Source organism: Manis pentadactyla, chromosome 2, assembly GCF_030020395.1.
Source record: "Manis pentadactyla isolate mManPen7 chromosome 2, mManPen7.hap1, whole genome shotgun sequence".
Taxonomy (NCBI): Eukaryota; Metazoa; Chordata; class Mammalia; order Pholidota; family Manidae; genus Manis; species Manis pentadactyla.
In genome coordinates, this window is record NC_080020.1 from 79556449 (window position 1) to 79582446 (window position 25998).

Sequence of the window (25998 nt, forward strand, 5' to 3'; positions counted from 1 at the left end):
TGGGGGGATAGGCAAAGTGGGTGAAGGGGGTCAAAAGGTATAAAGTTCCAGTTATAAAACAAATAAGCCATGAGGGTGTAATGTACAGCCTGGTGACTATAGCTAATAATACTGTGTTGCATATTTGAAAATTGTTAAGATAGTAGATTTCAAAAGCTTTCATCACAAGAAAAAAATTTTAGCTACATATGGTGATGGATGTTAACTAAACTTATTGCAATAATCATTTTGCACTGTATACTGAAAATGGAAGTTCCTATAGCCAGGATCCTCACCTCACCCTAAACTACTTGATGATGTAATTAGCCTACTGCTAGACTACTGCTCCCACACCTGTTGGCAATGAGCTATTATTGACTGAGTCACTATATAAAGAGCTCCTCCCACTGCTTTGGGAGGAAGCAGAGACAGAGGTGGATTAGGGACCTGCAGACTGCTGGATTCTAGTGCTCCACCTACAGCCGTGAGAATAAAGCCAGGTACAAACCCTTTTACCCCAAGAACCTTCCATTGTCAATACTTGGTCTCTATGAATCCATAGTGAACCTGTCTTGGACTGAAACCCTCAGGCGAGACAGATACAATTAGCGAATCATGTTGTACACCTGAAACTAATATAAGGTTATATGCCAATTATAGTCAATCTAAAAAAAGCTTCCCTTCTTACCTTCCTAGAAGAAAAGTCACAGTGAATAAATATTATAGACAACAACATTTCAAGTATTTCAACCCAAACTAAAAGCAGCACAGTGTCCCCTGAAACCACAATTCTGGTTGCCTGGTCTGGAATCAAAATGAGTTATCTGGAAAAATGCAAAGTTTAAATGGTGACTACTGCAATGGAGGGGAAAGGACTTGAGAAATGTCCTCACGGGCATTCTTCATTCTAGTTTTGTGAAGAATAACATATTTTACTTCAAGTTGTCATGTGTCTCTTCCAGCTTCACTTCCTTAGTCTGTAATAAACCCCCTGGGCACTAATTTCACTGATGAAAGTCATCACCGGACAGACATTTAGTGCCTTAAGACTTTTTCTAGCTTAAATAATTTCTTCCTTTGGTCTTTACAGAGAATTCTGTTAAAGTGCTTTCTGCGCAACGGTTTTCACCCCATCTCACAAGGGGGTTGGTTTGATGATTACACAGCTGTCTTTTCAATTATTTACCGAATATTTACCTCTTCATAGAGTAAGACAGATTTCTCAGCTCTTCCTGTTCTATTTGTCTCAGGAATCAGGAGACCAAGCCAACTCCCAAAGGAGGCTTTGGGGTCCAAGAAAAGTTACAGCAGGAAGCGAGTGGTAGGACAACAGGGTGATGCTGCGTAGTTCTCCTGGATGTCGGCCTCAGAGCGTCCGGGCGCACATCACTCCCAGCTCCGTCAAGGATTCAGGGTGCAAGGGCTAAACGGAGGGCCGCCAGAGAGTCACAGGGGACAGAACCTGGGTTCCATGCCATTCCAGAGGGGACATATTAGAGGTTTCCAGGGCTGTGTGGTAAGCTTGGAAGTAAACCCCTTATCTTTGCATAGACTGAAAATAAGTTTTGCATCCCCCAAACTATTGTTCAGGGAATTCATCTCATAGCTGGATCATCTCGAAAACTCTATACTCAAATCACCGCTTCCAATCACAACAGCTTTGACTGGGGCCGCAGGACAGAGAGGCGCCAAGCGAGGCCCCCAGGAGCCAAGGGCAGAGCAACGCGCGCTGAGCGGGTCCCTTCACTCGCCCAGGCGGAGCGCGGGACGGCGACAGCGGGAGACCCGGGACCAGCCGCCCGCGCCCCGGCCCTAGCCCACTTACCCTGGGGATGTGCCTGGGCACCGGCCCCCAGCCACGGCTGCAGGGCCAGGTGCAGCAGGACGAACACGGCTCCGCGCGGGGCCAGCATTGTGGCTTTTCCTGCTCTCCGCGGCGCCTGCGAGCGACGGCCGCGTTGGCCCTGCCTGGATGTCGCCGGTGTCCCCCGCGGGAGGCGCAGGTGAAGGGTGCGAGGCGTGGGGCGCGGCGTCCGGGCTGCCGTCGGGGCGGCGCTGGCGACCTGGCGCGGCGAAGAGCTGGGCGCGCGAGCGGCTGGGCTGGGCGGCCGCCGCGCGGCTCTTTAAGGTCCGGCCGGCCCGGGGGCGGGGAGGACCGAGGCCGGGGCGGCCCCCTTGGCTGGGATCCCCCTTCTCCGGGAAGAGCGGGGCGGCGCAGGGAGGGCGCGAGGGTGGGGACGGGAAGAGACCCGCCGACCCGGGAATGGGGCGCGCGCGGCGAGGCGGTCAGGAGAGCGGGGGGAAGCGAGGATGGGAAGCAGGGCCCTCTGAGAAAGCCAGGGTCGTGCGCGGCGCGGGACAGGGTAGAGGCGAGGGAGGGAAAGGGGGAGAAAGAAGGAAGAAAGTGACACCGACCCCGCTAGCTTTGGGCACCATCGGTCCCCCTACCTCCTGTCCTCCTTTTGTTTTCTGAAAGAACAACGTCGTTTGGACAGGCTTGTAACGCCCCCCTTGGTTCCCTTCTGACCCAACCCTGAAGGCTGTCCAGGACACTCTCCTGAAGTAGTCCAGCGAGCGATTGGTTTCTTTTATTTCTTCAAGCTTTTCTTGTGCACTTCAAATGTTGAATAATTTTCCAATCAAGTATTGAGACATGAACAGTAAACGTTTGAAAGTTTTTGAGTTTTTGATGGAAGTAAAACACATCTCAAGGAATCCATCTGGACAGAACCATTTATAGGACCATGGTGCTTTATAGGCAATTTATTTTCAGTCCCATTTCCAAACACTCCGCCTCCCACTTCTGTTTCTCTCTCCGGAAGGCTTCTGTGTGACACTTTAAAGATATGATAGTGGGACCTGAAAGGGAGGGAGGGAGGGAGGGAGCTTAAGGATCAGTCTTCCTCCTAGGCAAAGTCCCCTAAAAATAATTTGGATTAATTAGAAGAAAAAATACTTCAGAACAATGGCAAACTCTTCCTCTTAAACAGTCTTGACTGAAGGACACGATCCAGCAAAATGTTTTTAAGCCCTATCTTTGCGTCTTAAAGAATTTCATCTCAAAGTTTAAGAAGCTGTCTGTCACAAGCTGGAAGATTAACTCACCCTAGTCCCCAAATGCTGGAATAACTCCTCACAATTCTGACTCCTTTTGCAGCTAATGACCTGGAGACTTAGGAGCTGCCTTCAGAGCTCTCTTCTATTTGAGGTCTAACATAGGTCCAATCCACACTTCATTTCATGCACAATACCCTAAACTCACCCTTTGGGATGGGTCACCACGTGACTACACAGGAGAGAGCATTGAAGAAACGAAGGGTACAAGTTTCTCGCAATGTGACTATAAACCAATAATGAGATAGGTTAGACTAGAGAATCTTCAAGTCTCCAAATTGTGTCCGCAGGAGTAGCCTGGGTTGGAGGGGGCTCCAGGCTCTCAACTTCTGCTTTAAGCGGAGCAGCGTTACTTGTCTGTTTTATACAATGGACTTCAGAGTAAGGAGGACTGAAAATTAAGTTATTTGAAGGTAGATACCATTTTTGGTCATCTTTGTTTCATTATCTTTGCTAGGCATCCCCAATTCCTAGCAAATTCTCAGTAAAATAGTTTGTACTAGTAGGTACACAACAAATTTTGATTGAAAATGGATGACTCCTAAGTTATGAAGGAGCAAGAAAAGAATCAAATGACTTTCTTCTAGTCTAACAGACTTTGTAATCTAGTTTTGCTTCCAAAGAGCCTGTGTTTTTATGAAGCCATTCACCGGGAACTCTCAGTCAGCTTTTTCTTCATGTCCTCAGAATCAAGAAAAACTTTGATTACAGTAGTGGTATATATACACAATGGAATATTATTCAGCCATAAGAAGAAAACAAATCCTACCATTTGCAACAACATGGATGGAGCTAGAGGGTATTATGCTCAGTGAAATCAGCCAGGTGGAGAAAGACAAGTACCAACTGATTTCACTCATCTGTGGAGCATAAGAACAAAGCAAAAACTGAAGGAACAAAATAGCAGCAGACTCACAGAGCCCAAGAATGGACTAACAGTTGCCAAAGGGAAAGGGACTGGGGGTGTGGGGTGAGTGGGAAGAGAGGGAGAAGGGGAATAAGGAGCATTAAGATTGGCTCACATAATGTGGGGGGTGGGCACAGGGAAGGCAGTATAGCACAGAGAAGACAAGTAGGGACTCTACAGAATCTTACTATGCTGATGGACAGTGACTGTAATAGGGTAAGTGATGGGGACTTGATAATGTCTAGTAACCACAATGTTGCTCATGTAATTTTATATTAATGATACCAAAGAAAAAGGAATTAAAAATTTTTGATTACAGTAAAATTCATTAAATTGGCTATGAAATCTATGGTACAGGAGGTAAAAGAGTTCATCAGTTTCTTTTCTGTGCCAGCTCATTAAAGTATATGTTGTTGCACTCTTCCCACTGAATTTGAATTTAATAATGTATTAGTTTATGTTTAATTTTTTTCAACACCAGACTGTGAGCACCTTAGCGCTTATTTCTTTTTGGTTGCCCCAATTCCAAGTACAGTGCCTAACACTTAATAGTGAGTAGCTCATTGAACTGACTTTCCTTCTTTTTGTACTTTAAAGGATAGGGGGCTGTAATAAATTAGTAATCCACTCACGTGGTAGACTGCAAAAATGGTCACAATTCTTCATTCTTCTATATACACATCTTTTGCCTTCCCACTATGATTCTAGGCTTGGCGTGTGACTTACTTGGCCAATAGGATTTTAGCAAAAGTGCCACAAGCAGAAGCTTGAAAAGTATGGTGTGGCTGGGCTTGCTTACTCTTGCTTGTCTGCCTTTGCTGTGATAGCTGGCTGTGCTAGGCTGAAGGAGGACGGAGACATGAAGCAGAGCTGAGGCACCACAGTTACCCTAGGCGAAGCCAACTGAGATCAGACTCAGACACGTAGTGAGTTCAGGCCCGATGAACAGAGCTGTCTAGCTCACTCCAGGCATGTCAACAGTCAATGTTTATTTTTGCATTCCATTAAGATTTTGGGTTTCTTTTTGTTATGTAACATTACTGTAGGACTAGATAACTGATATGCTAGGTTTCCTCCTGTTTCTAACTATTGTAATAGAGAGTATGACTCCATTTTTTATGTTTGCTGACATCTTTTGAGCTCCATCACTCTCCTTCCTCTCAGTCCCACATAAGAACAAGTTGATAAGAAACCTGGGTGCTCCTTCATTTGGTGCTGGCACAAAGTTCAAACCGTGTAAGCCCTAGACCATGCACAGGAATCCTCATTCCAGCCCTAGCCCCTTACCACCAGGAAAACCCCATTGCCATTCTCCTTTCCCTGCTCATTCAAGCCATCTTCACATCGGCTTGGGAGCCCCTCCTGCACTCGCCCCTAAACCTCATTATGTGCATAATAAACCTTTCAAACCCTCCTGTTGCATGTGTGGCATTATCGTCAGTCTAAACATCCAAACCCAGTTTTGTGTGGTATGCCCATCCTGTTCCTTCTCCTTCTGTCTTTCAGATGTAGGAGAAGTTACTCATATCACACAACTGCTTCATGGCACAACAAAGTAGAAATTTTATACATTTCTTTTGTTAATTGATGTTTGAGCAAAGTTATCATTAGTTATGTCAAGTTCTCTACTTGAATTCTTGAATGGAATAGAAATAGAAGATAATTAATAACATCTAAAGATGTTTTAAAGGGAATATGGTTTACACTCTAATGTGTGATGACATTTATGCCAGAGTGCTGGGAAATGTAGATGTTGGGTTACTATTTAGTTTGGTGTTAATAACAAAGGAAAGTGCTTGATTAAGTGACAGGATAATAGCTTCTCTAGAAACTAGTTAACACACATAAGGGCCCAGTAAATGAAGCAGGGGCTTTTGATTCGTGTGCAATTAAAAGTAAAAAACCTTTTTTTTCAGAGCTTAAAGGATATTTTGCTCTAGAAATTAGACACTAAAGATTAGTGAAGCAAGAAGTATATAAAATCACTCATTTTCAATCTCACTAAAGGTCTAAGTAGACTATTAAAAACCTCTCATTATGCTTCTTTAATAGGCTATACTAAATACTGTATAAAAATCCCTTAGAAAAAGAAGCCAGAAATACAATTGTGAGGACATTTATTACAAATAACTATGTCTACCCAAGTTGAAGTCCAGAGAAAGTTTTGACAACTAGCATTTCTTAAAGTAACTGCTTTTCTTCATTAAATAATACACTAATCCATCCACATGGTGCTTCCTATAATGTCTAATGTAACAATGATTATCATGCCAGGAAAATTCCAAATGTAGTGCCAGATGTCTAAATGTGTCTGCTAAGAAAGCGTAATACAAAGTGCAATGAAACAATAAGGGCATAAAGCAAACTTGCAAATATGCTAAAATTCTCTTCATTTGGTTGTGAGGAGCTTATAATTTGGGATAATTTGATTTGAATTGGATTGAAGTTCATCTATGGAAAGAAGAGTTTACAAGCAAATGGATAGTGTTACTTGAATTCCTGGGGGCATGTTTAACCTAACTAAAAGAACTAACACATAAAGGATTTTAGTAGTTAACTGTCAATGGAAAAACTGGTACTGCTAATTAGAAATGAGCCCTAATGAGTTCATTAAAGGAGCTGGACTATAGTTTTTCACAACTCCAGATTCTGAAGTTATGTGGGTGTTGCTATCCAATCATTAACAAAAGTGTTGAGTAAAAAAGAATGTTAGCTTTTCAAGCATGAAATATTAATTGAAGTTTCTTCTCATTAATGTAATCCATTATTCAACAAATAATTACTATGGTCTGTTTATTAATTCACTCAAGAAATGTTTTTGACAGTATAATATTCTAGATACAAGATCCAGAATATACCCAGCATGGTGTCAGACAATGGGCCACAAAGGTGAATGAAATGCAGTTCTTATTCTTCAACTCAGAAAAACAGATGATAAAAGTAATATGATAAGGGCTATACTAGACATGTGTTCTAAGAAATATGGAAATACTGAGGAAAAAGCAACTTGGAGTTAAAATTAGAAAAGTCTTTCTAGAAGAGCTGGGTTTTCATTTTTGTCCTGAAGGATAAAGAGGCATTCCCCATGCAACAAAATAAGGGAAGAACATTGCAAGCAGAGGGAATGTGTGTTATATGCAAGACCGTGGAGGGAGTTGTCAAGATGGCATCTGGGGTTCTGACCTGGGCAACTTGGTGAACTACAGTGCTATTCACTGAGATATGGGGGGTAGATGACAATTGGGCTTGGCCATATTGAGGTCAAGTCACTTTCAAGACATTCAAATGGAGCTGTCCGTTAGGTATTTACATGGGTCCGTGACTCAGGAGAGAGGTTTAAAGGTGTGGGTATCATTAATTTATAAGTAGCAACTGAAGGTGTAGGTGTAGATGAGACTACATCAGAAGAAGGGTGTGTAGAAGGAGGAAAGAAAACTGAAGAACACTCACATTCAGGACCAGTAGAGAAGGGGAAGTTGGCAATAAAGATAGAAATATGTAAAGAACATTGGGAACATGTGGTGGCAGGAGGCTTGGTGAATAGTATCAATACTGGGGAGAGAGGTCAAGCAAGATAAGAACTAAAAACTGTGCTTGGGTTTATCAGCACAGAAGCTACTGGTGATTCTGCTGAAAGCCGTTTGATGGAGTAGTGTGGGTGGAAGAAAGGCAGACTACTGCCCTCTGAGAAGGAGGACGACAGACTTTGCAAGCAGAGGGAATGTGTGTTGTGTGCAAAACCATGGAAGGAGATGTCAAGACAATGTCTGGGGTGGAGTGGAGATAGTAGGGATAATAATAAAAGTGAGATAACTTTCAAGAAGCTTGCCTGTGAAGTGGAAGGTGGAGATAGGGCAGTAGCTATTGGGAGAGATGTGAACATTTTTTTTTTTTTGGAAGAAATCACTTTATTAAACAAAAGCCGGTTTAAGCAGCCCAGACAAACATCTGCCCAAACTCAATACCATCTCAATGAACCTCTGTACAGCAAGAACACCTTTTTCCATTGCAATTCTGAAGCAAGGAAGCTACAAACGATAGAAGAGAGGTTTAACTGGTGGTTTTACACTTTATATCATCACTACAGTTATATTTTTATGCTAAATTAACTTGTTCATGAGAGATGATTTTCCATGTCTTCCATTTGAACTTGATTAGGCTAATCCATTTGCGAATCGGCACCGTTTCAGCACCTCACGGAAACTCTCACAAAGCTTAAGGACACCTTGGTTCTGGGCACACTCCAGAAATGGTGTTGTCTCACGGTGGCAAGGGCCAACCTGCTACTGCTGCAGGTGTGCGGGCTGGGCTCCCTGAGGCTCCTGGTGACATCAGGCCTCGGGGGCTTGGCATTACCTCTTCCACCGAAACCCCGAGTGGTGGCATGACCTAGAGCGTGCCTGGCAGAGCCCACAGCCATGCCTTCTGCAGCGGCTGCCATCTGGGCTATCAGACCTGGCTGCTGGGGTGCAGCAGCAGGTAGGCCAATACCAGATGGTGGATCCTCAGCTGGGGGCTGAGTGCTGGTGCTGGCCTGGGCATGGCTCCCATCAGAGGCCCCCAGCAGGCCGGAGGGGCCATGCAGGAGGTGCGGTTTCAGCTCCCATGGACATCACTGCAGGGTGGCTTAGTGAAGAGAAGGGTAAGATTCAGAGCCTAGATGTGAACATATTTCTATTCAACTAGGGGGAGTAGTTGATATGTGATTTTTCTTAAGCACTAGAAATATAACTAGTATCATGTGGTCTATGAAATTTAATATTTTATGTTTTCTTATAACAGTTTCTCATTTTGTGCATCACATCACCCCTCTAACAAGCTTCACAAGCATGAGGATTTTCTTTATAAGACAGTAACAGAATTCCCATTCCAGGGACTCATTATCTATTAAAAAATTTTTTTTTATTAAGGTATGATTTATATACACTCTTATGAAGGTTTCACATGAAAAAGTAATATGTTTACTACATTTACTCATATTATCAAGTCTCCACCCATAGCGCAGTACAGTCACTGTCCATCACTGCAGCAAGATGCCACAGATTCACTATATGCCTTCTCTGTGCTACACTGTTCTCCCCATGATACCCCACACAATGTGTACTAAACATACTACCCCTCAATCCCCTTCTCCCTCCCTCCCCACCCACCCTCCTACACCCCTTCCCTTTAGTAAACACTAGTTCATTCTTGGAGTCTCTAAGTCTGCTGCCATTTTGTTCCTTCAGTTTTGCTTCATTGTTATACTCCACAAATGAAGGAAATCATTTGGCATTTGTCTTTATCTGCCTGGCTTATTTCACTGAGCATAATATCCTCCAGTTCCATCCATGTTGTTGCAAATGGTAGGATTTGTTTCTTTCTTATGGCCAAATAGTATTCCATTGTGTATATGTACCACCTCTTCTTTATCCATTCATCTACTGATGGACACTTAGGTTGCTTCCATATCTTGGCTATTGTAAAAAATGCTGCAATAAACATAGGGGTACATATGTCTTTTTGAATCTGAGAAGTTGTATTCTTTGGGTAAATTCCAAGGAGTGGAATTCCAGGGTCAAATGGTATTTCTATTTTTAGTTTTTTGAGGAACCTCCATATTGCTTTCCAGAATGGTTAAACTAGCTTACTTTCCCACCAGCAGTGTAGGAGGGTTCCCCTTTCTCCACATCCTCATCAGCATTTGTTGTTCTTAGTCTTTTCTAAGCTGACCATCCTTACTGGTGTGAGGTGATATCTCATTGTGGTTTTAATTCGCATTTCCTTGATGGTAAGTGATGTGGAGTATCTTTTCAGGTGTCTGTTGGCCATCTGAATTTCTTCTTTGGAGAACTGTTTCTTCATATCCTCTGCCCATTTGTTAATTGGGTTATTTGGTTTTTGGGTGTTGATGTATGTAAGTTCTTTATATATTTTGGATGTTAACCCCTTGTCAGATATGTCATTTACAAATATATTCTCCCATATTGTAGGATACCTTTTTGTTCTGTTGATGGTGTCCTTTGCTGTACGAAACTTTTTAGTTTCTGATGTAGTCCCATGAGTTCATTTTTGCTTTTGTTTCCCTTGCTTGAGGAGATGCGTTCAGGAAGAAGTTGCTCATGCTTATATTCAGGAGATGTTTGCCTGTGTTGTCTTCTAAGAGTTTTATGGTTTCATGACTTACATTCAAGTCTTTAATCCATTTCGAGTTTACTTTTGTGTATGGGGTTAAACAATAATCCAGTTTCATTCTCTTGCATGTAGTCTGTCCAGTTTTGCCAACACCAGCTGTTGAAGAGGCTGTCATTTCCCCATTGTATGTCCATGGCTCCTTTATCATATATTAATTGACCATATATGGTTGGGTTTATATCAGGGCTCTCTAGTCTATTCCAGTCTCTGGGTCTGCTCTTGTGCCAGTATCAAATTGTCTTGATTACTGTGGCTTTGTAGTAGAGCTTGAAGTTAGGGAGCATAATTCCCCCTGCTTTATTCTTCTTTCTCAGGATTGCTTTGGCTATTCAGGGTCTTTTGTGGTTCCATATGAATTTTAGAATGATTTTCTCTAGTTCATTGAAGAATGCTGTTGGTACTCTGATAGGAATTGCATTGAATCTATAGATTGCTTTAGGCAGGATGGCCATTTTGACAATATTAATTATTCCTATCCATGAGCACGGGATGTGTTTCCATTTATTGGTATCTTCTTTAATTTCTCTCATGAGTGTCTTGTAGTTTTCAGGGTATAGATCTTTCACTTTCTTGGTTAGGTTTACTCCTAGGTACTTTTTTTTAATGCAACTGTGAATGGAATTGTTTTCCTGATTTCTGTCTCTGCTAGTTCATTGTTAGTGTATAGGAAAGCCACAGATTTCTGCACATTAATTTTGTATCCTGCAACTTTGCTGAATTAAGATATTAGATCTAGTAGTTTTGGAGTGGAGTCTTTAGGGTTTTTATGTACAATATCATGTCATCTGCAAACAGGGACAGTTTAACTTCTTCCTTGCCAATCTGGATGCCTTTTATTTCTTTGTGTTGTCTGATTGCTGTGGCTAGAACCTCCAGTACTATGTTGAATAGAAATGGGGAAGTGAGCATCCTTGTGTTGTTCCCAATCTTAAAGGAAAAGCTTTCACCTTCTTGCTGTTAAGTATAATGTTGACTGTGGGTTTGTCATATATGGCCTTTATTATGTTGAGGTACTTGCCCTCTATACCCATTTTGTTGAGAGTTTTTATCATGAATGGATGTTGAATTTTGTCCAATACTTTTTCAGCATCTATGGAGATAATCATGTGGTTTTGTCCTTATTTCTGTTGATATGGTGGATGATGTTGATGGATTTTTGAATGTTGTACAATCCTTGCATCCCTGGAATAAATCCTATTTGATCCTAATGGATGATCTTTTTGATGTATTTTTGAATTTGGTTTGCTAAAATTTTGTTGATTATTTTTGCATCTATGTTCATCAGGGATATTGGTCTATAATTTTCTTTTTTGGTGGGGTCTTTGCCTGGTTTTGGTATTAGAGTGATGCTGGCCTCATAGAATGAGTTTGGGAGTATTCCATACTTTCTATTTTTTGGAAAACTTTAAGGAGAATGGGTATTGGGTCTGCACTAAATGTTTGATAAAATTCAGTGGTGAAGCCATCTGGTCTAGCGGTTTTGTACTTTGGTAGTTTTTTGATTACCAGTTCAATTTCGTTGCTGGTAATTGGTCTGTTCAGATTTTCTGTTTCTTCCTTGGTCAGCCTTGGAAGGTTGTATTTTTCTAGAAAGTTGTCCATTTCTCCTAGGTTATCCAGTTTGTTAGCATATAATTTTTCATAGTATTCTCTAATAGTTGTTTGTATTTCTGTAGTGTTCATAGTGATATTTCCTTTCTCATTTCTGATTGTTTATATGTGTAGACTCTCTTTTTTTCTTGATAAGTTTAGCTAGGGGCTTTTCTATTTTGTTTATTTTCTCAAAGAACCACCTCTTGCTTTCATTGATTCTTTCTATTATTTTATTCTTCTCAATTTTATTTATTTCTGCTCTAATCTTTATTATGTCCCTCCTTCTACTGACTTTGGGAATCATTTGTTCTTCTTTTTCTATTTTCATTAGTTGTGAGTTTAGACTGATTATATGGAATTGTTCTTCTTTCCTGAGGTAGGCCTGTATTGCAATATACTTTCCTCTTAGCACGGACTTGGCTGCATCCCACAGCTTTTGCGGTGTTGAATTATTCTTTTAATTTGTCTCCATATATTGCTTGATCTCTGTTTTTATTTGATCATTGATCCATTGGTTATTTAGGAGCATGTTGTGAAGCCTCCATGTGTTTGTGGGATTTTTCATTTTCTTTGTGTAATTTATTTCTAGTTTCATACGTTTGTAGTCTGAGAAACTGGTTTGTACAATTTCAATCTTTTTGAATTTACTGAAGCTCTTTTTGTGGCCTTGTATATGATCTATTCTTGAAAATGTTCCATGTGCACTTGAGAAGAATGTGTATTCTGCTGCTTTGGGGTGTAGAGTTGTGTAGATGTCTGTTAGGTCCATCTGTTCTAATGAGTTGTTCAGTGCCTCTGTGTCCTTACTTATTTTCTGTCTCATTGATCTGTCCTTCAGAGTGAGTGGAGTGTTGAAGTCCCCTAGAATGAATGCATTGCATTCTATTTCCCCTTTTAATTCAGTTGATATTTGTTTCACATATGTAGGTGCTCCTGTGTTGGGAGCATAGATATTTATAATGGTTATGTCTTCTTGTTGGATTGACCCCTTTACAGTATGTAATGTCCTTCTTTGTGTCTTGTTACTTTCTTTGTTTTGAAGTCTATTTTGTCTGATACAAGTACTGCAACTCCTGCTTTTCTCTCTCTATTAGTTGCATGAAATATCTTTTTCCGTCCCTTCACTTTTAGTCTGTGTATATCTTTGGGTTTAAAGTGAGTCTCTTGTAGGCAGTATGTAGATAGGTCTTGTTTTTTAATCTATTCAGTGACTCTATGTCTTTTGATTGGTGCATTCAGTCCATTTACATTTAGGGTGATTATCGATAGGTGTGTATTTATTGCCATTGCAGACTTTAGATTCGTGGTTACCAAAGGTTCAAGGTTAACTTCCTTACTATCTAAGAGTCTAACTTAACTCACTTAATATGCTATTACAAACACAATCTAAAAGTTCTTTTCTTTTTCTCGTCCTTTTTCTTCCTCCTCCATTCTTTATATATTAGGTCTCATATTCTGTACTCTTTGTCTATACCTTGATTGACTTTGGCAATAGTTAATTTAATTTTGCATTTGCTTAGTAATTAGGTGTTCTACTTTCTTTACTGTGGTTTTATTACCTCTGGTGACAGCTATTAAACCATAGGAACTTCCATCTATAGCAGTCCCTCCAAAATAGACTGTAGAGATGGTTTTTGGGAGGTAAATTCTCTCAGCTTTTGCTTATCTGGAGATTGTTTAATCCCTCCTTCAAATTTAAATAATAATCTTGCAGGATAAAGTAATCTTGGTTCCAGGCCCTTCTGCTTCATTGCATTAAATACATCATGCCACTCCCTTCTGGCCTGTAAGGTTTCTGCTGAGAAGTCTGATGTTAGCCTGATGTGCTTTCCTTTGTATGTGATCTTATTTCTGTCTCTGGCTTCTTTTAACAGTCTGTCCTTATCCTTGATCTTTTCCATTTTAACTACTATGTGTCTTGGTGTTGTCTTCCTTGGCTCCCTTGTGTTGGGAGAACTGTGGATCTCCATGGCGTGAGAGACTATCTCCTTTCCCAGATTGGGGAAGTTTTCAGCAGTTACCTCCTCAAAGACACTTTCTATCCCTTTCTCTCTCTCTTCTTCTTCTGGTATGCCTATAATGTGAATACTGTTCCGTTTAGATTGGTCACACAGTTCTCTCAATATTCTTTCATTCTTAGAGATCCTTTTTTCTCTCTGTGCCTCAGCTTCTTTATATTCTTCTTCTCTAGTTTCTATTTCATTTATCCTCTCCTCCACCATATCCAATCTGCTTTTAATTCCCTCCATTGTGCTCTTCAACAATTGGATCTCCAACTGGAATTCATTCCTGAGTTCTTGACAATCTTTCCATACCTCCATTAGTATGTTAATGATTTTTATTTTGAACTCCCTTTCAGGAAGAGTCATGAGGTCCATGTCATCTTTCTCAGGTGTTATATTAATTTTACTCTGTACCAGGTTCCTTTGGCATTTCATATTTGTATATGAATAGTGCCCAGGAAGCTCTTCTCTATAGAGCTTCTAGTGCCCAGAAGCTCTACTCTATAGAGCTGCTCAGCCCCTGAAGCACTGTCGGGTGTCACAGGGGAGTGGTATTGGTACCTGGGGGAGGAAAGAGCTGTTTCCTGCTTCCCCACTGCTTTGCCTGTCTCCACTGACTGAATCAGTAGGCCTAGCACACAGGTATAAGCCTCTATGCTTTGCGTTTGTAGTTGCTGTAGACAGATCTTCCCTCTGACTGGCCTATCACCAGGGTAGGGTTTGCTGGTTTGCGAGCCAGGTGGGGCAGGCTGGGAGAAAGGTGCAGTAGGCTGCCTATCACAGAGGGGGTCCTTGGAGCTGTGTAGCCAGCCAGGGAGCTGGAGCACCTGGAAATCATGAAAGCTCCCAACCTGCTGGGCAGAGTGTACCTGGACAATTTTGTCTACCTGTCCTTTCTCCTGAGCAGTAAGCCCTGTGCAATCCTTGCCCCTTTAGCAGCCCCCTTGCTAAGGGCTTCCTTGTTAGGAAGTCTCTCAGACTGCCCACCTTTCTTTTGTCCCAGAGCAGCTGGATATGGATCCCTGCTTCCCACAAGCAGCTGGAATCTCAGTCTCTCCAGGAATTCTGCCTGTGTTAGCTTTCCAATCCCCTAATCACGAAAGTATCATGAAAGCACCATGAAATGTAGGTTTGTGCTCCCAGAGAGGATCTCTGGAGTTAGATATTTAGCAGTCCCAGGCCTCCACTCCCTCCCTGCTCCAGTTGTCTTCCTCCAGCTGGTGAGCTGGGGTGAGGGAAGAGCTTAGGGTCCACTTGGCCACAGCTTTGGTACATTACCCTGTTCCATGAGGTCTGCTCTTTTCTCCAGGTGTATGTGGTCTGGTGCAGTCCCCTTTCCTGATGCTCTTTCAGGATTAGTTGTATTAATCATATTTTCATATTATATGCGGTTTTAGGAGGAAGCCTCTGTCTCACCTCTCATGCCGCCATGTTTAATCTCTCTCCTCATTATCTCTTATAACATGAAGTCCAGAGGAAGAGAGTTGCAGGGGTAGTTCAGTGAATTAACAATGTTATACCTCTGGATCAGCTCTTGGACTTCCCTCATGGTTGCAATATGGCTGCTGCTTCTCTAAACATCATATCTTTATGTGACATCATACAAAATTAGGAAGAAGGAGAGGGTGAGGCTTCCGCTCTTGCACCTCTCCCTCCCTCCCTCCCTCCCTTCCTCTCTCTCACTCTTCCTTTCTTTTTTCAGTGAGGAAAACCTTTTCCAGAAGCACCCAGACTGGGCCACAGACATACTATATATTTTCTGCCAAGAAAGGTGGGAAAGCGATGACTGGTGTTTTCAGACTATATTGTGGGAGTGGACTTTACCAGGAAGGAAGAGGGAGGGGAGAATGGATAACAGACTGCATCAGCTTGGTCACCTACAGGCGCTGTGTCTTCCACTTAATTCGTGCCCACCATAGTGCTGGGTGCTTACAGGCATGTCTTTGGCAAATGGTTCTTATTCCCTTGTGGGGCTCATAGTGGGAAAAAACAAATAGGTAGAGCTAGAAGAGAAGTGGTGTAGTGGTAAATCAGAATGGGGAAGGGTGTGGGGACAAGTAGCAGACTTAGGGAAAAGTGGATGGGCAAAAAGAGACAAAATAACTTCAGTTTCAATGGACTTAATGTGAAGAATACTCTTAATATATAAAAAATTATAGACCAGGGATTGGCAAACTGGCTCACAGGCAAGATGGGACCCATGACCTGTTTTGGTAGGGTCAGCAAACTAAAAAGAGTGTTTGCATTTTTTAATGGTTGGGAGAAAAATTAAAGAACAGTATTATTTCTGACATGTGAAAACTATTGAAAAATTCAAATGTCAAGGTCTGTAAGTAAAGTTTTATTGGAACACAGCCATGATCTCTTGTCTATGGCTTCTTCTGTGGCACAACCATGAAGTCAAGTAGTGACAAGAGTCCATATGTTCTGTGTGGGCCTGAAGTATTTACTCTCTGGCCCTTTACAGAAAAAGTTACTGACCCCTGTTCTAGACCATACATTTTTCTGAAGGTCCTCTTATGTTCGAGTTAATTATTATTAAGCCGAAGAAAAGGTGGGAAGGAAGTGGAAGCAAATACTAGTGGATTTCGGTTGCTAACATTCCATTCCTTAGTGTCCTCTCTTCTATTCAGACTTAGGAATTGAGGGGCACAGGGCATGAGAGTTTCAACTTGCTTCCCAGCACTGCAAACTAATAAATATTATATCTACTGTTCTTCTTGTCTTTCTCCCTAGGTGCCGTATTTTTCCAGTGGTATTAAAATGGACCAGCATCACATCAGTCTCAGGAGAAATGGGAGGGCGTTGGTGACTGGCTTGAAAAACCTAATGAAAATGTAACTCCTTTTATGGGATCTAGGAAAATGTGGACTGCAAACATTTTATTATCCCGTTTGAGCATTAAATGTCACTGGTATATGGTATGTGTTTCATTGTATGTGTCAGTTAAAAATGAAATTCCAACATATACTTCTCAAAGAGATTTCCTTATGGAGTGCTGGCATGTCCCTTCACACAAGTAATTCTCAGCATGGATATAATTGCTAGTGATGATTTGGGCTGCTGCCCTTAAAAGTTGACCAGAGGGAGATGAAAAGAGACATGACAAATCCAGTAAGCGAGCCAGAAATGAGCAAAGGTCACAGAGCTACAAAGGAGGACAAGAGGAGGAAAAGGGGATGAGGGAAGACTGGGCAGGAAAGGTGAGAAGGCAGTGTAGGGTCCCTCAGGCTATGCTGCTGAGTGCTGGCTCCTCTTGGTGTGCCTGTCAAAGAGTCCCATGCTCCACAGAATACCTTCATCTTTGGCCATCCCCACCCACCCAGTCTCCCTGGAATGGAGGAGCTCATGAGCTCATTTCCCAGCTCCCCCTTTGGAGAGGGAGGCTTCTCCATCACAGCTCCCTGAAGTTGCCAGTGGGGCTGCAGGCTTTAGTGCTAGTCCCTTGAGGACTACTGTTCCTCTTATCCTGGTCACAGCTGCAATCTTTCAACATTGTCTGCCTGTCTGATAGTTAAGCAATGAAAATAAGAGGCTGGCAGATTTGCCCTAGCACACTTCATCAGGGCTTTTCCTGTGACATTATGACTAGTTTCTCTCATCTTCATTTGTGCAACACAACTTACTTACATGTATATACTTGAATGCACAGTAATGCATGCACATGTATGCATGAATATAGGAATACACACACACACACACACTGTCTTTTTCTCCTGTGGGAGTCTTCATAACCCACATAAAAATAGTAATCAACTTTATCTTGTTCAGATATAGAGTCCTGTATTAGATTTAATCTCAATTAATTTTCCCAGCAACGAGGATGGTTATAATTCCCACTGCACACCCTGGAAAACTAGGGTCAGGGAGGTTGAACAACTTTCCCAAGGAAATGCCAGAGCTGGGACTCAAATTCAGGTCTCTGACCCCAGGCCCAGCACCTGTCTGCTCCGCTGCACTGCCTTAGGGAGAAGCGTGTCTGATCAACGCATAAAATCCTGCTTTCTGGGCAGACTAAGTGAAGTGAAGCATTAAGAATGGATTTCTTGTTATTAATGTACCTCATTTCCTTCTAATATGATATGCGAAACCAAAAGCCAAGTTTTCCAGTATTTGCTTTTTCTTCTTTACACTTTTTAAACAACATTGCCAGAATGGCTGAGGTCACCAACGCAGCATGTCATGACCCAACTGTGCGCTGGGAAGGAATGCTGCGTCTGATCTGGAGAGGTGGCAGGGTGGAGCCACACCTGGGTTTGAAACCCATTCAGTCACTTACTTGGTGTACGGCCTTGGGGAAGTCCCGAAAGCTTTCGCTGGGGAAGGGAGACGGTGTCTCCTTTCCTCCCTGGGAAATGGGAATGACGCATGCCTTCTGAGTGGTAATGAGGACTAGCTCCAGATTGGCGCCTGACAAATCAGAGCTTTCAATCAGCAGAGGGGGTTGGGCTATGACTTCGGAGACCTGAAGACGATTCCCAGGTCGCGTCCTGGTTCGGAATGCGGGAGGCTCCGCCGCCGTACTGTTTGGCTTTGATCCTGCCTCCCGCACTGTGTGCTCTTGGGAAGCGACCTGCAGGCTCTATGCCTTAGACTGGAGTGTCATTTGTAAGATGGGAGATGCTAACGGTATACCTTCTGTGAGGCGAGTGGAGATGTCAATAGCACTTTCCATGTGAGAGAGTAAATACGAACATTTAACATAGTGCCTGGCACGTAGGTCTTTCATTGTCATTATTATCTTTTTAAATTTTTTAAATGAGGTTCAGGTATTTCCATTTGTAATTGAGTTTGTTATCTATTATTATCTAGAGCCTAAATGAGAGGAAATGGGTAAGCAGCAGGTTGCCTTGACAATCTTTAAGCAAGTAGAGCACATTCTCTTAAGGAAAGGCCACCGAACCTTCTTGTAAAAAGAAGGGAAGCACAGCAGGACTTAGAGGAAATTTAAATTTCCCCAACCATAAGCAGAGTTAATGCTTTTGGCTGCCTTGGTACCCTAGGGCAAAAACTGAGCTCCAAATTAAGGGAGCCGCTGTGCTACGATATGTAAACAAGATAATCTCACTCCTGAGTGACTCTGTGTGTGTGCAGGGACAGCTAGATGTGTTGGGCAACATACAGTTCAGAAAAATAGAGAGTATGGGGTTGTTACAGGGCAAGGAAGGTCCAGGGATAAAAATAGCCTCCATCAGAGACCTGTAATTGACACTGGGGAATAATCATTCTTCTATCCTCAGGGACGGTGGGATACCACAGAATGATATGATTCTGAGATTTGCTTGTTGCAGAATAGATAATCGTTGTTTACTTTTCTTTTCTTTCTCTATTTTTCTTCAATAAATATTCCTGTTCATCCCTTGAGGCTGGTTTTCATGCAACTGAGAAAATTGATGGTAACCTACTCAGGAGGGAAGGTTTACCCTGGTTCTTAAATGGAGGCTTGTGTTAAGGGAAGTGTGACATCTCACAGAATAGTTCAGTCTGGAGCCTCGCAAGTCCGCTCAATAAAAATGAAAATGTGAGAGACTGGCTTTACTAGTCTGTTCCTTACATAAATAACTACATAAAGCATGAAAAAAAGCAGTGTATTGCACCTGTCAGCAGGGCTATTCCCGCTGTTGTTCTGACTGAGAAAGTGTTTTTCATGATCTGCCCCTCCGTCCCTCCCTCTCTCCCCCTCTCCCTCCCTACCTCAAGGACTCACATCCTCTCTGTCAGAGTGGATCAGAAATAAGCCCTTTGTTCAGAAAGGGAGAACAAGGAGACTTTCTGGTCTTGATCTTGGCTATGGTGTAGGGGAGAAAATCTCCCCCAGAGAATTTATAACTACAGCTAACCCTCATGTAGTTTTTGTTTAGGTCAAGAAATTTTCTTTAGGTCAAGAAAAAGTCAAGAGTAAAATACAGTGAACAATTCTCTTAGAGAATTAGATTTCCCTGTTCTATACCTATATCTATATGTGTGTGTGCATGTGTGTGTGTATTAATTTGTTTTGTTTTTGTTTGAATTTCTCTTTCTATACCTATATCTGAAGGCAAATTCTAGCACGCTAAGACCCCCACCCCTTAAGATCCAATCACCAACGCAGAACACACCCTACCCCTACTCCTTAAAAATGCACTTCCTCACCCACGAGCTGCTGCTCCCTCTCTCTGGGGGCAGCCATTTTTCTCTTTCAGATAATAAAATCTCTTGCATGGGCCCGTGTCTTCTGAGTCATTCTGGGTAAGGAGGGTCGCAGCGAGATACCCTTTCAATACCTATACATATGTGTGTGTGTGTCTGTGGACAAACATCTGAGGGATTTTTGTTTGAGCCAACTGAAATTGATTTAGAATCACAAGACACTTTATCCTTAAATACTTCCACAGGCATCTCCTAGAATAAGGACATCCTCCTATATAATTATATCATCACATTTCAGAAAAGTAATGATAATTCCATAATATCATTTAATATATGATATTAATATTCTACTCTAATATTCTTAACTGTCTCCCAAATATGTTTCATGACTTAAAAAGAAAAACAGAAGCTGATCAAAGTGCATGCATTGCATTTGATTGTTCTGTTTCTTTAGTTTCTTTTAATTAAGTACAGTATCCTGCCTTTCAGTGTGTCTCTGACAATGACTTTTTTGAAGAATTCAGGCCAACTGTCATATAGAATGTCATATGTTCTGGATTTGACTGATTATTTCTCATGATTAGATTCAGGGTAAATAATTTTGTCAAAAGGGCTTCTAGTTGATATTGCTTCTGAGGTTTTGTAGTCCCAAATTCATAGGACTGTATGGTACGAGAAAATATCAGATAGAGAGTTTGTAGTGCATCCAGGCAATTGAAGTCAAAGAAAATTCTCTCTGGAGGACAACTTTAGCCAAGTTCTCAAAAAATTCCTACTGATAACATTCCAAAGAATATAAGCCTACAATGAAAAAAGTTACAAAGTATTCAGGGAAACCAGGCACCATAAATGAGAGACAACAGAAACAATAGATGACAAAGTCATGCTTTCACAGACTTTCAAACTATACAATAAATAGATTTAACATGCTTGAAAAAATTAAAAAGGTCTAAAAATAAGGACAAGAGTCAAAACAAAAATTTTCTGTGAAAACCAGTATGTTTGAAATAGAACTTCAAGAAATGGAAAATACAGTTGAAATTAAAAAGTATATGAATTCAACAGTAGATTGGACAACATTAAGAGATAATCAGTGAAGTGAAAAATAAATCTAAAAAAAATATATAAAAAATATAGAGAGAAATGAGATTAAAAAGAAATATGAGAAAAGTAAAGGAGGATGGAGAAGTCCATACATCTAATTGGAGTTCTAGAAGGAGATACCAGAGAGAATGGAATGGAGACAATATCTAAAGAGATAATGGCTGAGAATTTTTCAGAATTGTTGAGAAACATCAAACCACAGAATCCCAACAAATCCCAAACAAGGTAAATAAAAAGAAAATCACTCCTAGGCACATCATAGCACAAGTTCAGAGCACCAAGTTCAAAGGGAGGATCTTAAAAGCAGCCAAAGATAAAAAACAAATTAGCTCAAATGAATAAAAATCGGAGTTATAGCACTGTTTTCAACAGCATTAATGGAAGTGAGAATATATGGAATATTATCTTTAATGTGCTGAGAAAAAAATAATTATCAACCTCAAACTCTGCAATTAGTGGAAGACCTTTAAGAATAAAGGTAAAATAAAGACATTTGAGCCAATTAAACCTGAGTATAGATCCTCACAAAATTCTAAAGGATATACTTCAGACTCAGAGAAAATGAACTCAAATTTGCAGTATGAAATGTGAGAAGAAATGGTGAGCAAAGACATTCATAAATAAATAAATAAATTTAAACATAGGTCATATAAAACAATAATGATGTTTAATTTGTAGAATTAAAAGGCAAGATAGAACCAAAGTACTGCAAACTATAAAGTTGGGAAGGAAACACTTTGAGATAGTCTTGTAATGTCCTTATATTTTTCAGGAGCAAGTAAATATTTATGCAAACCTCTGGAAGAATAGACTGAGGATGTATTGCTCAGAAATTAGTAGTAGGAAGAAACTGAATGAGGAAAAAAATCCCTCAAAAAACACAAAATTCTTTTGGTTTGTATGTTGCTGAACTATATTGTGCAATTGTGTAATCCACATCACTGAGTTTTCCTTGTATAAAGATATAAATAAGAAATTTCTTTCAGATCCAAGTGTTAAGAAAAAGCTTTGCTTTGGGAGGTTTCTTTATGACTAATAGGTAATTTTATATCTATTGTATTTTGCCACCAGGAAGCCCACCCCAAACACTGACGTCCACTTTAATAATTATGTAGGAACGACTATCCTACATATCTTTTAAGTTCTCCCTCCCACTTTGATTATCTAATGTTTATTTTTATTTTACCTCATCCTGATTTTCATCTTGTATTCTTGTCATCCATCTTACATGCTCCTTGGAACAAATTAGGAAGGAATAAATACATAGTTGAGTACATCAATCAATAAAATTAAAATGATTAGAGCAAATAGAAGACTGAAACCTGGAAGGTGGAGACTGTTTCATTTGCTCATTAGCCTTCTTCACTAGGGGTAGCATATGGAGTGTTGTCTGGATTAATCTACCCTGTTTGGATGAGTTCATCCAAAATTGGAATTACAAGCATTTGTCTATGTGTGGGGTTTTTAGTAGCTGCTACTGGTGCAAACCACTAAGAAGACAAACAATCAATTATGAAAAAGAGAAATAAAATGTATTACCTCATATTGCCAATAATTTACTGACCAACTTTTAGAGGTGGTCGTAATTCTAAATGCACAGTATACGTATATTCATTTCATCATTTATGAACACAGTTTGTCTTGTAAATAGCACTTGTAATGGAGAAGGAACCTGCCCTCCTTTGATATAATGAAGCTGATAATGGCAGTGGAATTTGTTATAAGATTTCATCTCACTTGATTCAATTTATGCTAAAAATAACATCCTTTCTCAGAGCAATCCCACTCAAAAAATCAGGGGAGACATTCAAAAGAACACAGAAAATAAAAGTGAAACGAAATAAAACAAAATGACATTTTAAGACTGCAGTGTAGGTGTTATATGGGAGGAGGGCAATAATGCCATGACCCCAGGAATTAGGCTATGAAAGGAAAGAGCCCTTTGCCAGCTGTGCACATGTAATGGGCAAACCCAGTATGCAGCCATTTCTTAGGGAGCACAGAGACTTGACTTTAACCTGTCCTGATGAAAGATTTTAACACATGTAAGGAAAGAGTATGTCAATCAGAAAGGGAATTGGTCACACATTGAAGTTTGGAAATGGGTGGTCTGGGAAGTCAGTGAGGCAACAGCTGGCTGTGGACATGTGGGTACTCTCTAGGGAAGGGTTGTCCTGGCTCCAAACACAACCCTTCTGGTCCAAGAGGCAAACAGGCCACATGGTGGAAATGGCTGCCTTAGGTAATTATAGGCTGACCCTATTAAACATTACCCCTGTTGCTTGCCAAGCAACTTCTGTTAAGTTGGCTTCCTTGCGGTTTGTCTAAGAATGTACTTGCCAGGCTGATGCTAATGCCAACCTTATGAAAGACACCTTGCTTTTTAATGACAATACTGGCACTCTGCTTATTATTCTTCAGCGTCCCTCACACACTGACAAGAGAAGTGTTTCTGTATCTCTCTAGGACTGAACACCCGCCCCAGTCTCTGGCACTTTCACCATGGAAAGAAACACTTCCCTTGGGAGCCAGCCTGCCAGTTTTCCCTGTGACACCTGTCCTCCCCAAGGACCTTCTCCCTGGATGTCCACAACCAGCCTTCATTTTACTAGTGATGAGGATGATGTTCCAATAAAATACATGATTATTAGAGGTTCCTTATTAGAGGGGAAATGCACCCAAAGGCCAAGGGTGAACTCCGAAACATGGCCTTGCCTCTCCTAGTACATCTCACAGAGGGCCCGGCTGGCCCCCAGTCAATAACTGAGGCAGGCCTTAGCCCTTTATGACACAACACAGAGTACTAGCCACTATATGATCCTGGTGAGCTACTGGGGATCCAACCTTAGCCTTTAGAATGTGCCTGCTTTCCTGTCTCCCCAGGGATGAATAGACCTTTACAGGAGGGCTCAGATGTGACCAGGCTCAGCAAGCCCCAGAAGGCTGCCACTTGCCTTGGCGTACCTAGTTGCCTAGGGCATTGCCTTGGGGAAGACCTTGCCAGAGACAGTCAATTCCAACTTAGCTTTCTGCTACCACCTCAGTTCTAAAGAAACTAAAATTTTCCCCACCAGCTAACTGGGTCTTTAATGCCAAAAGGAAAAAGTATGACAGGTTAACACCTTTTTCCTTGCTTCATATTCTCACCTAAATTTGGATCATGTTCTATGGATGAGAACTGAATGTTAATTATTTTAAAGGATGTAAAATTTCCATTAAAAGATTACTTTAGATTAAAATATTTACTCAGAATGGTATAGTTTCCAAGCTCTTGGGAGTTACTCATTTCAACTGAAAGGAGGTGTTAGTGAGACCTTGGCTTTATCTGAATCTGGAGTGACTAAATAAAACCATCACAGCAAGGGCCTCAGTTATCCGGTGTAACCTTCTTCCCTCCTTTCTACACGTAGATAAGCTGAGGCTCAAAGAGGTCAAGTTCCTTCCCCGAGGGAATCAGTGGCAGGCGAGGCTGAAAGCCGGGTGCTCGGGGCTTCTCCGCTTCTTCGTTGAGATACAGTGCTGCAAACTGGAAACGAAGCTCTTCACTTGGCTGTTGTGGGGGTCCCAGACAGTAACAGTGTACTCCATAGCTCTCTGCCTGTTTTCCTTACTCTGGCTCGATTCAGGGACTTTTATCCACTTCCTTTATATCCCAAATTTCTGTACTTTGGGCTATAACCCATACATGTTCATAAATAAATATAAGCAGCTACTCCATGTTATCAGCCATTTTCTTTCTCTCTCCTCCCAACTCTTGGTTACCAGCCTTGGGCTCCAGCACCGCCCTTGGTCTCAATCAGCCTATGACTATTGCTGATTCCAGAAGTCCTGCTGTATCCACACAGCACCATTCGGCTGCTTCTGGACCTACTACCACATCTGCCAGGGACCATTGCCCTGCCTGCTGGGGACTGCAGCCATCGCTGGAGATCACCGTTACAGCTGCTGGGAACCACAGTCACATCTACTAGGTTCTGTTGTCACATCAGCTGGGGTCCACAGTCATGTCTGCTGGGCACCGTTATCAATCTGGTAAAGACCACATTCACGTCTGCTGGAAACCACTGTCATATCTGCTGAGTACGACCTCCGGTGCTGTGCATTCTATGGGATTCAAAAGCTGTGCAGCATTTTGAAATCAAGTTTATTGTCTCTTTCCCAGTTGGGTGGAATATATACATGTAGGAAGTTGTGGTGGTGCCAAAACAGCCCTGCCTTGTATCCCAAAGCCATAACAAGTTTTCAGGAAAACAGCTCTTTTCATAATTTGCTTATAATCACACCTCTGCATAGGATTTGATGATGAATTACTGGGAAGCTGGGCGAGGAGGCAGAGCTAAGAGCTGGGTGCTGAGCTGCAATCAGAATCTCTCCTCCCGAGGATTTATTGCTGGGTCAAATTGACTTTCTTCTTACCATAGGCAAAATCTCCTCCAAGGAGGCTTATTTTTGGGCAGCTATTACAGCTGTCATTAGACGCTTACTACACTCTAGGCTCTGTGCCAAGAGCTAATTTTACCTGACTGAATTCTTACAGCAGCTCTGAAAAGAGATACTGTTATTACAAAGGAGGAGATGGAGGCTTAGAGAGGATACATGACTTTTCCAAGGCCACACAGCTAATTCATGGCGGAGTTGAGATTTAAATCCAGGTCTGTGGGATTCTTGAGTCTGCTTTCTTACTTTTTATCCCATACTGCCTATACAAATGTGTTTTGGGCAGGACGTCACTACCACCTATCACAAGTCCCTGGCTACGGCTAAATCCCAGAGGTGGATGTAGATAGGGCTCAGAGTAGGGCCTTTCATGGAGATATCACTTTATTCTTAAAATATCAGCATGCAGAATCCTGGCAAGACCCATCTGGAGATAAAAAATTAGACCCTTCTTGAGGGGAAGAGGGCAGAAACTTCCCCCATTTTGAGGATCCCTATGGCCCTGCCTGTATGCAGCTAAGAAGTCCCCTGCATTCTGGCATGAGTGTGTGGGAGAGG

General features: G+C 41.6%; 1 protein-coding gene and 1 pseudogene across 2 annotated transcripts in view; both read right to left on the reverse strand.

Annotated features, from left to right (window-relative positions):
* The window catches only part of THBS4 (thrombospondin 4), a 92420-nt gene that overhangs the window by 39466 nt on the left and 26956 nt on the right, over nucleotides 1–25998 (reverse strand). Inside the window, exon 1 of one of the 2 annotated variants that reach the window (XM_036914166.2) lies at nucleotides 1805–2058. The exons of the other annotated variant lie outside the window; for it this stretch is intronic. Coding sequence (XP_036770061.2) covers nucleotides 1805–1892 — 88 coding nt within the window. The 5' untranslated portion in view covers nucleotides 1893–2058. Of the gene's footprint in view, nucleotides 1–1804; nucleotides 2059–25998 lie in introns of those variants that run through there. 2 annotated transcript variants of the gene reach the window in all.
* On the reverse strand, nucleotides 8082–18445 carry LOC118926820 (coiled-coil-helix-coiled-coil-helix domain-containing protein 2-like; annotated as a pseudogene).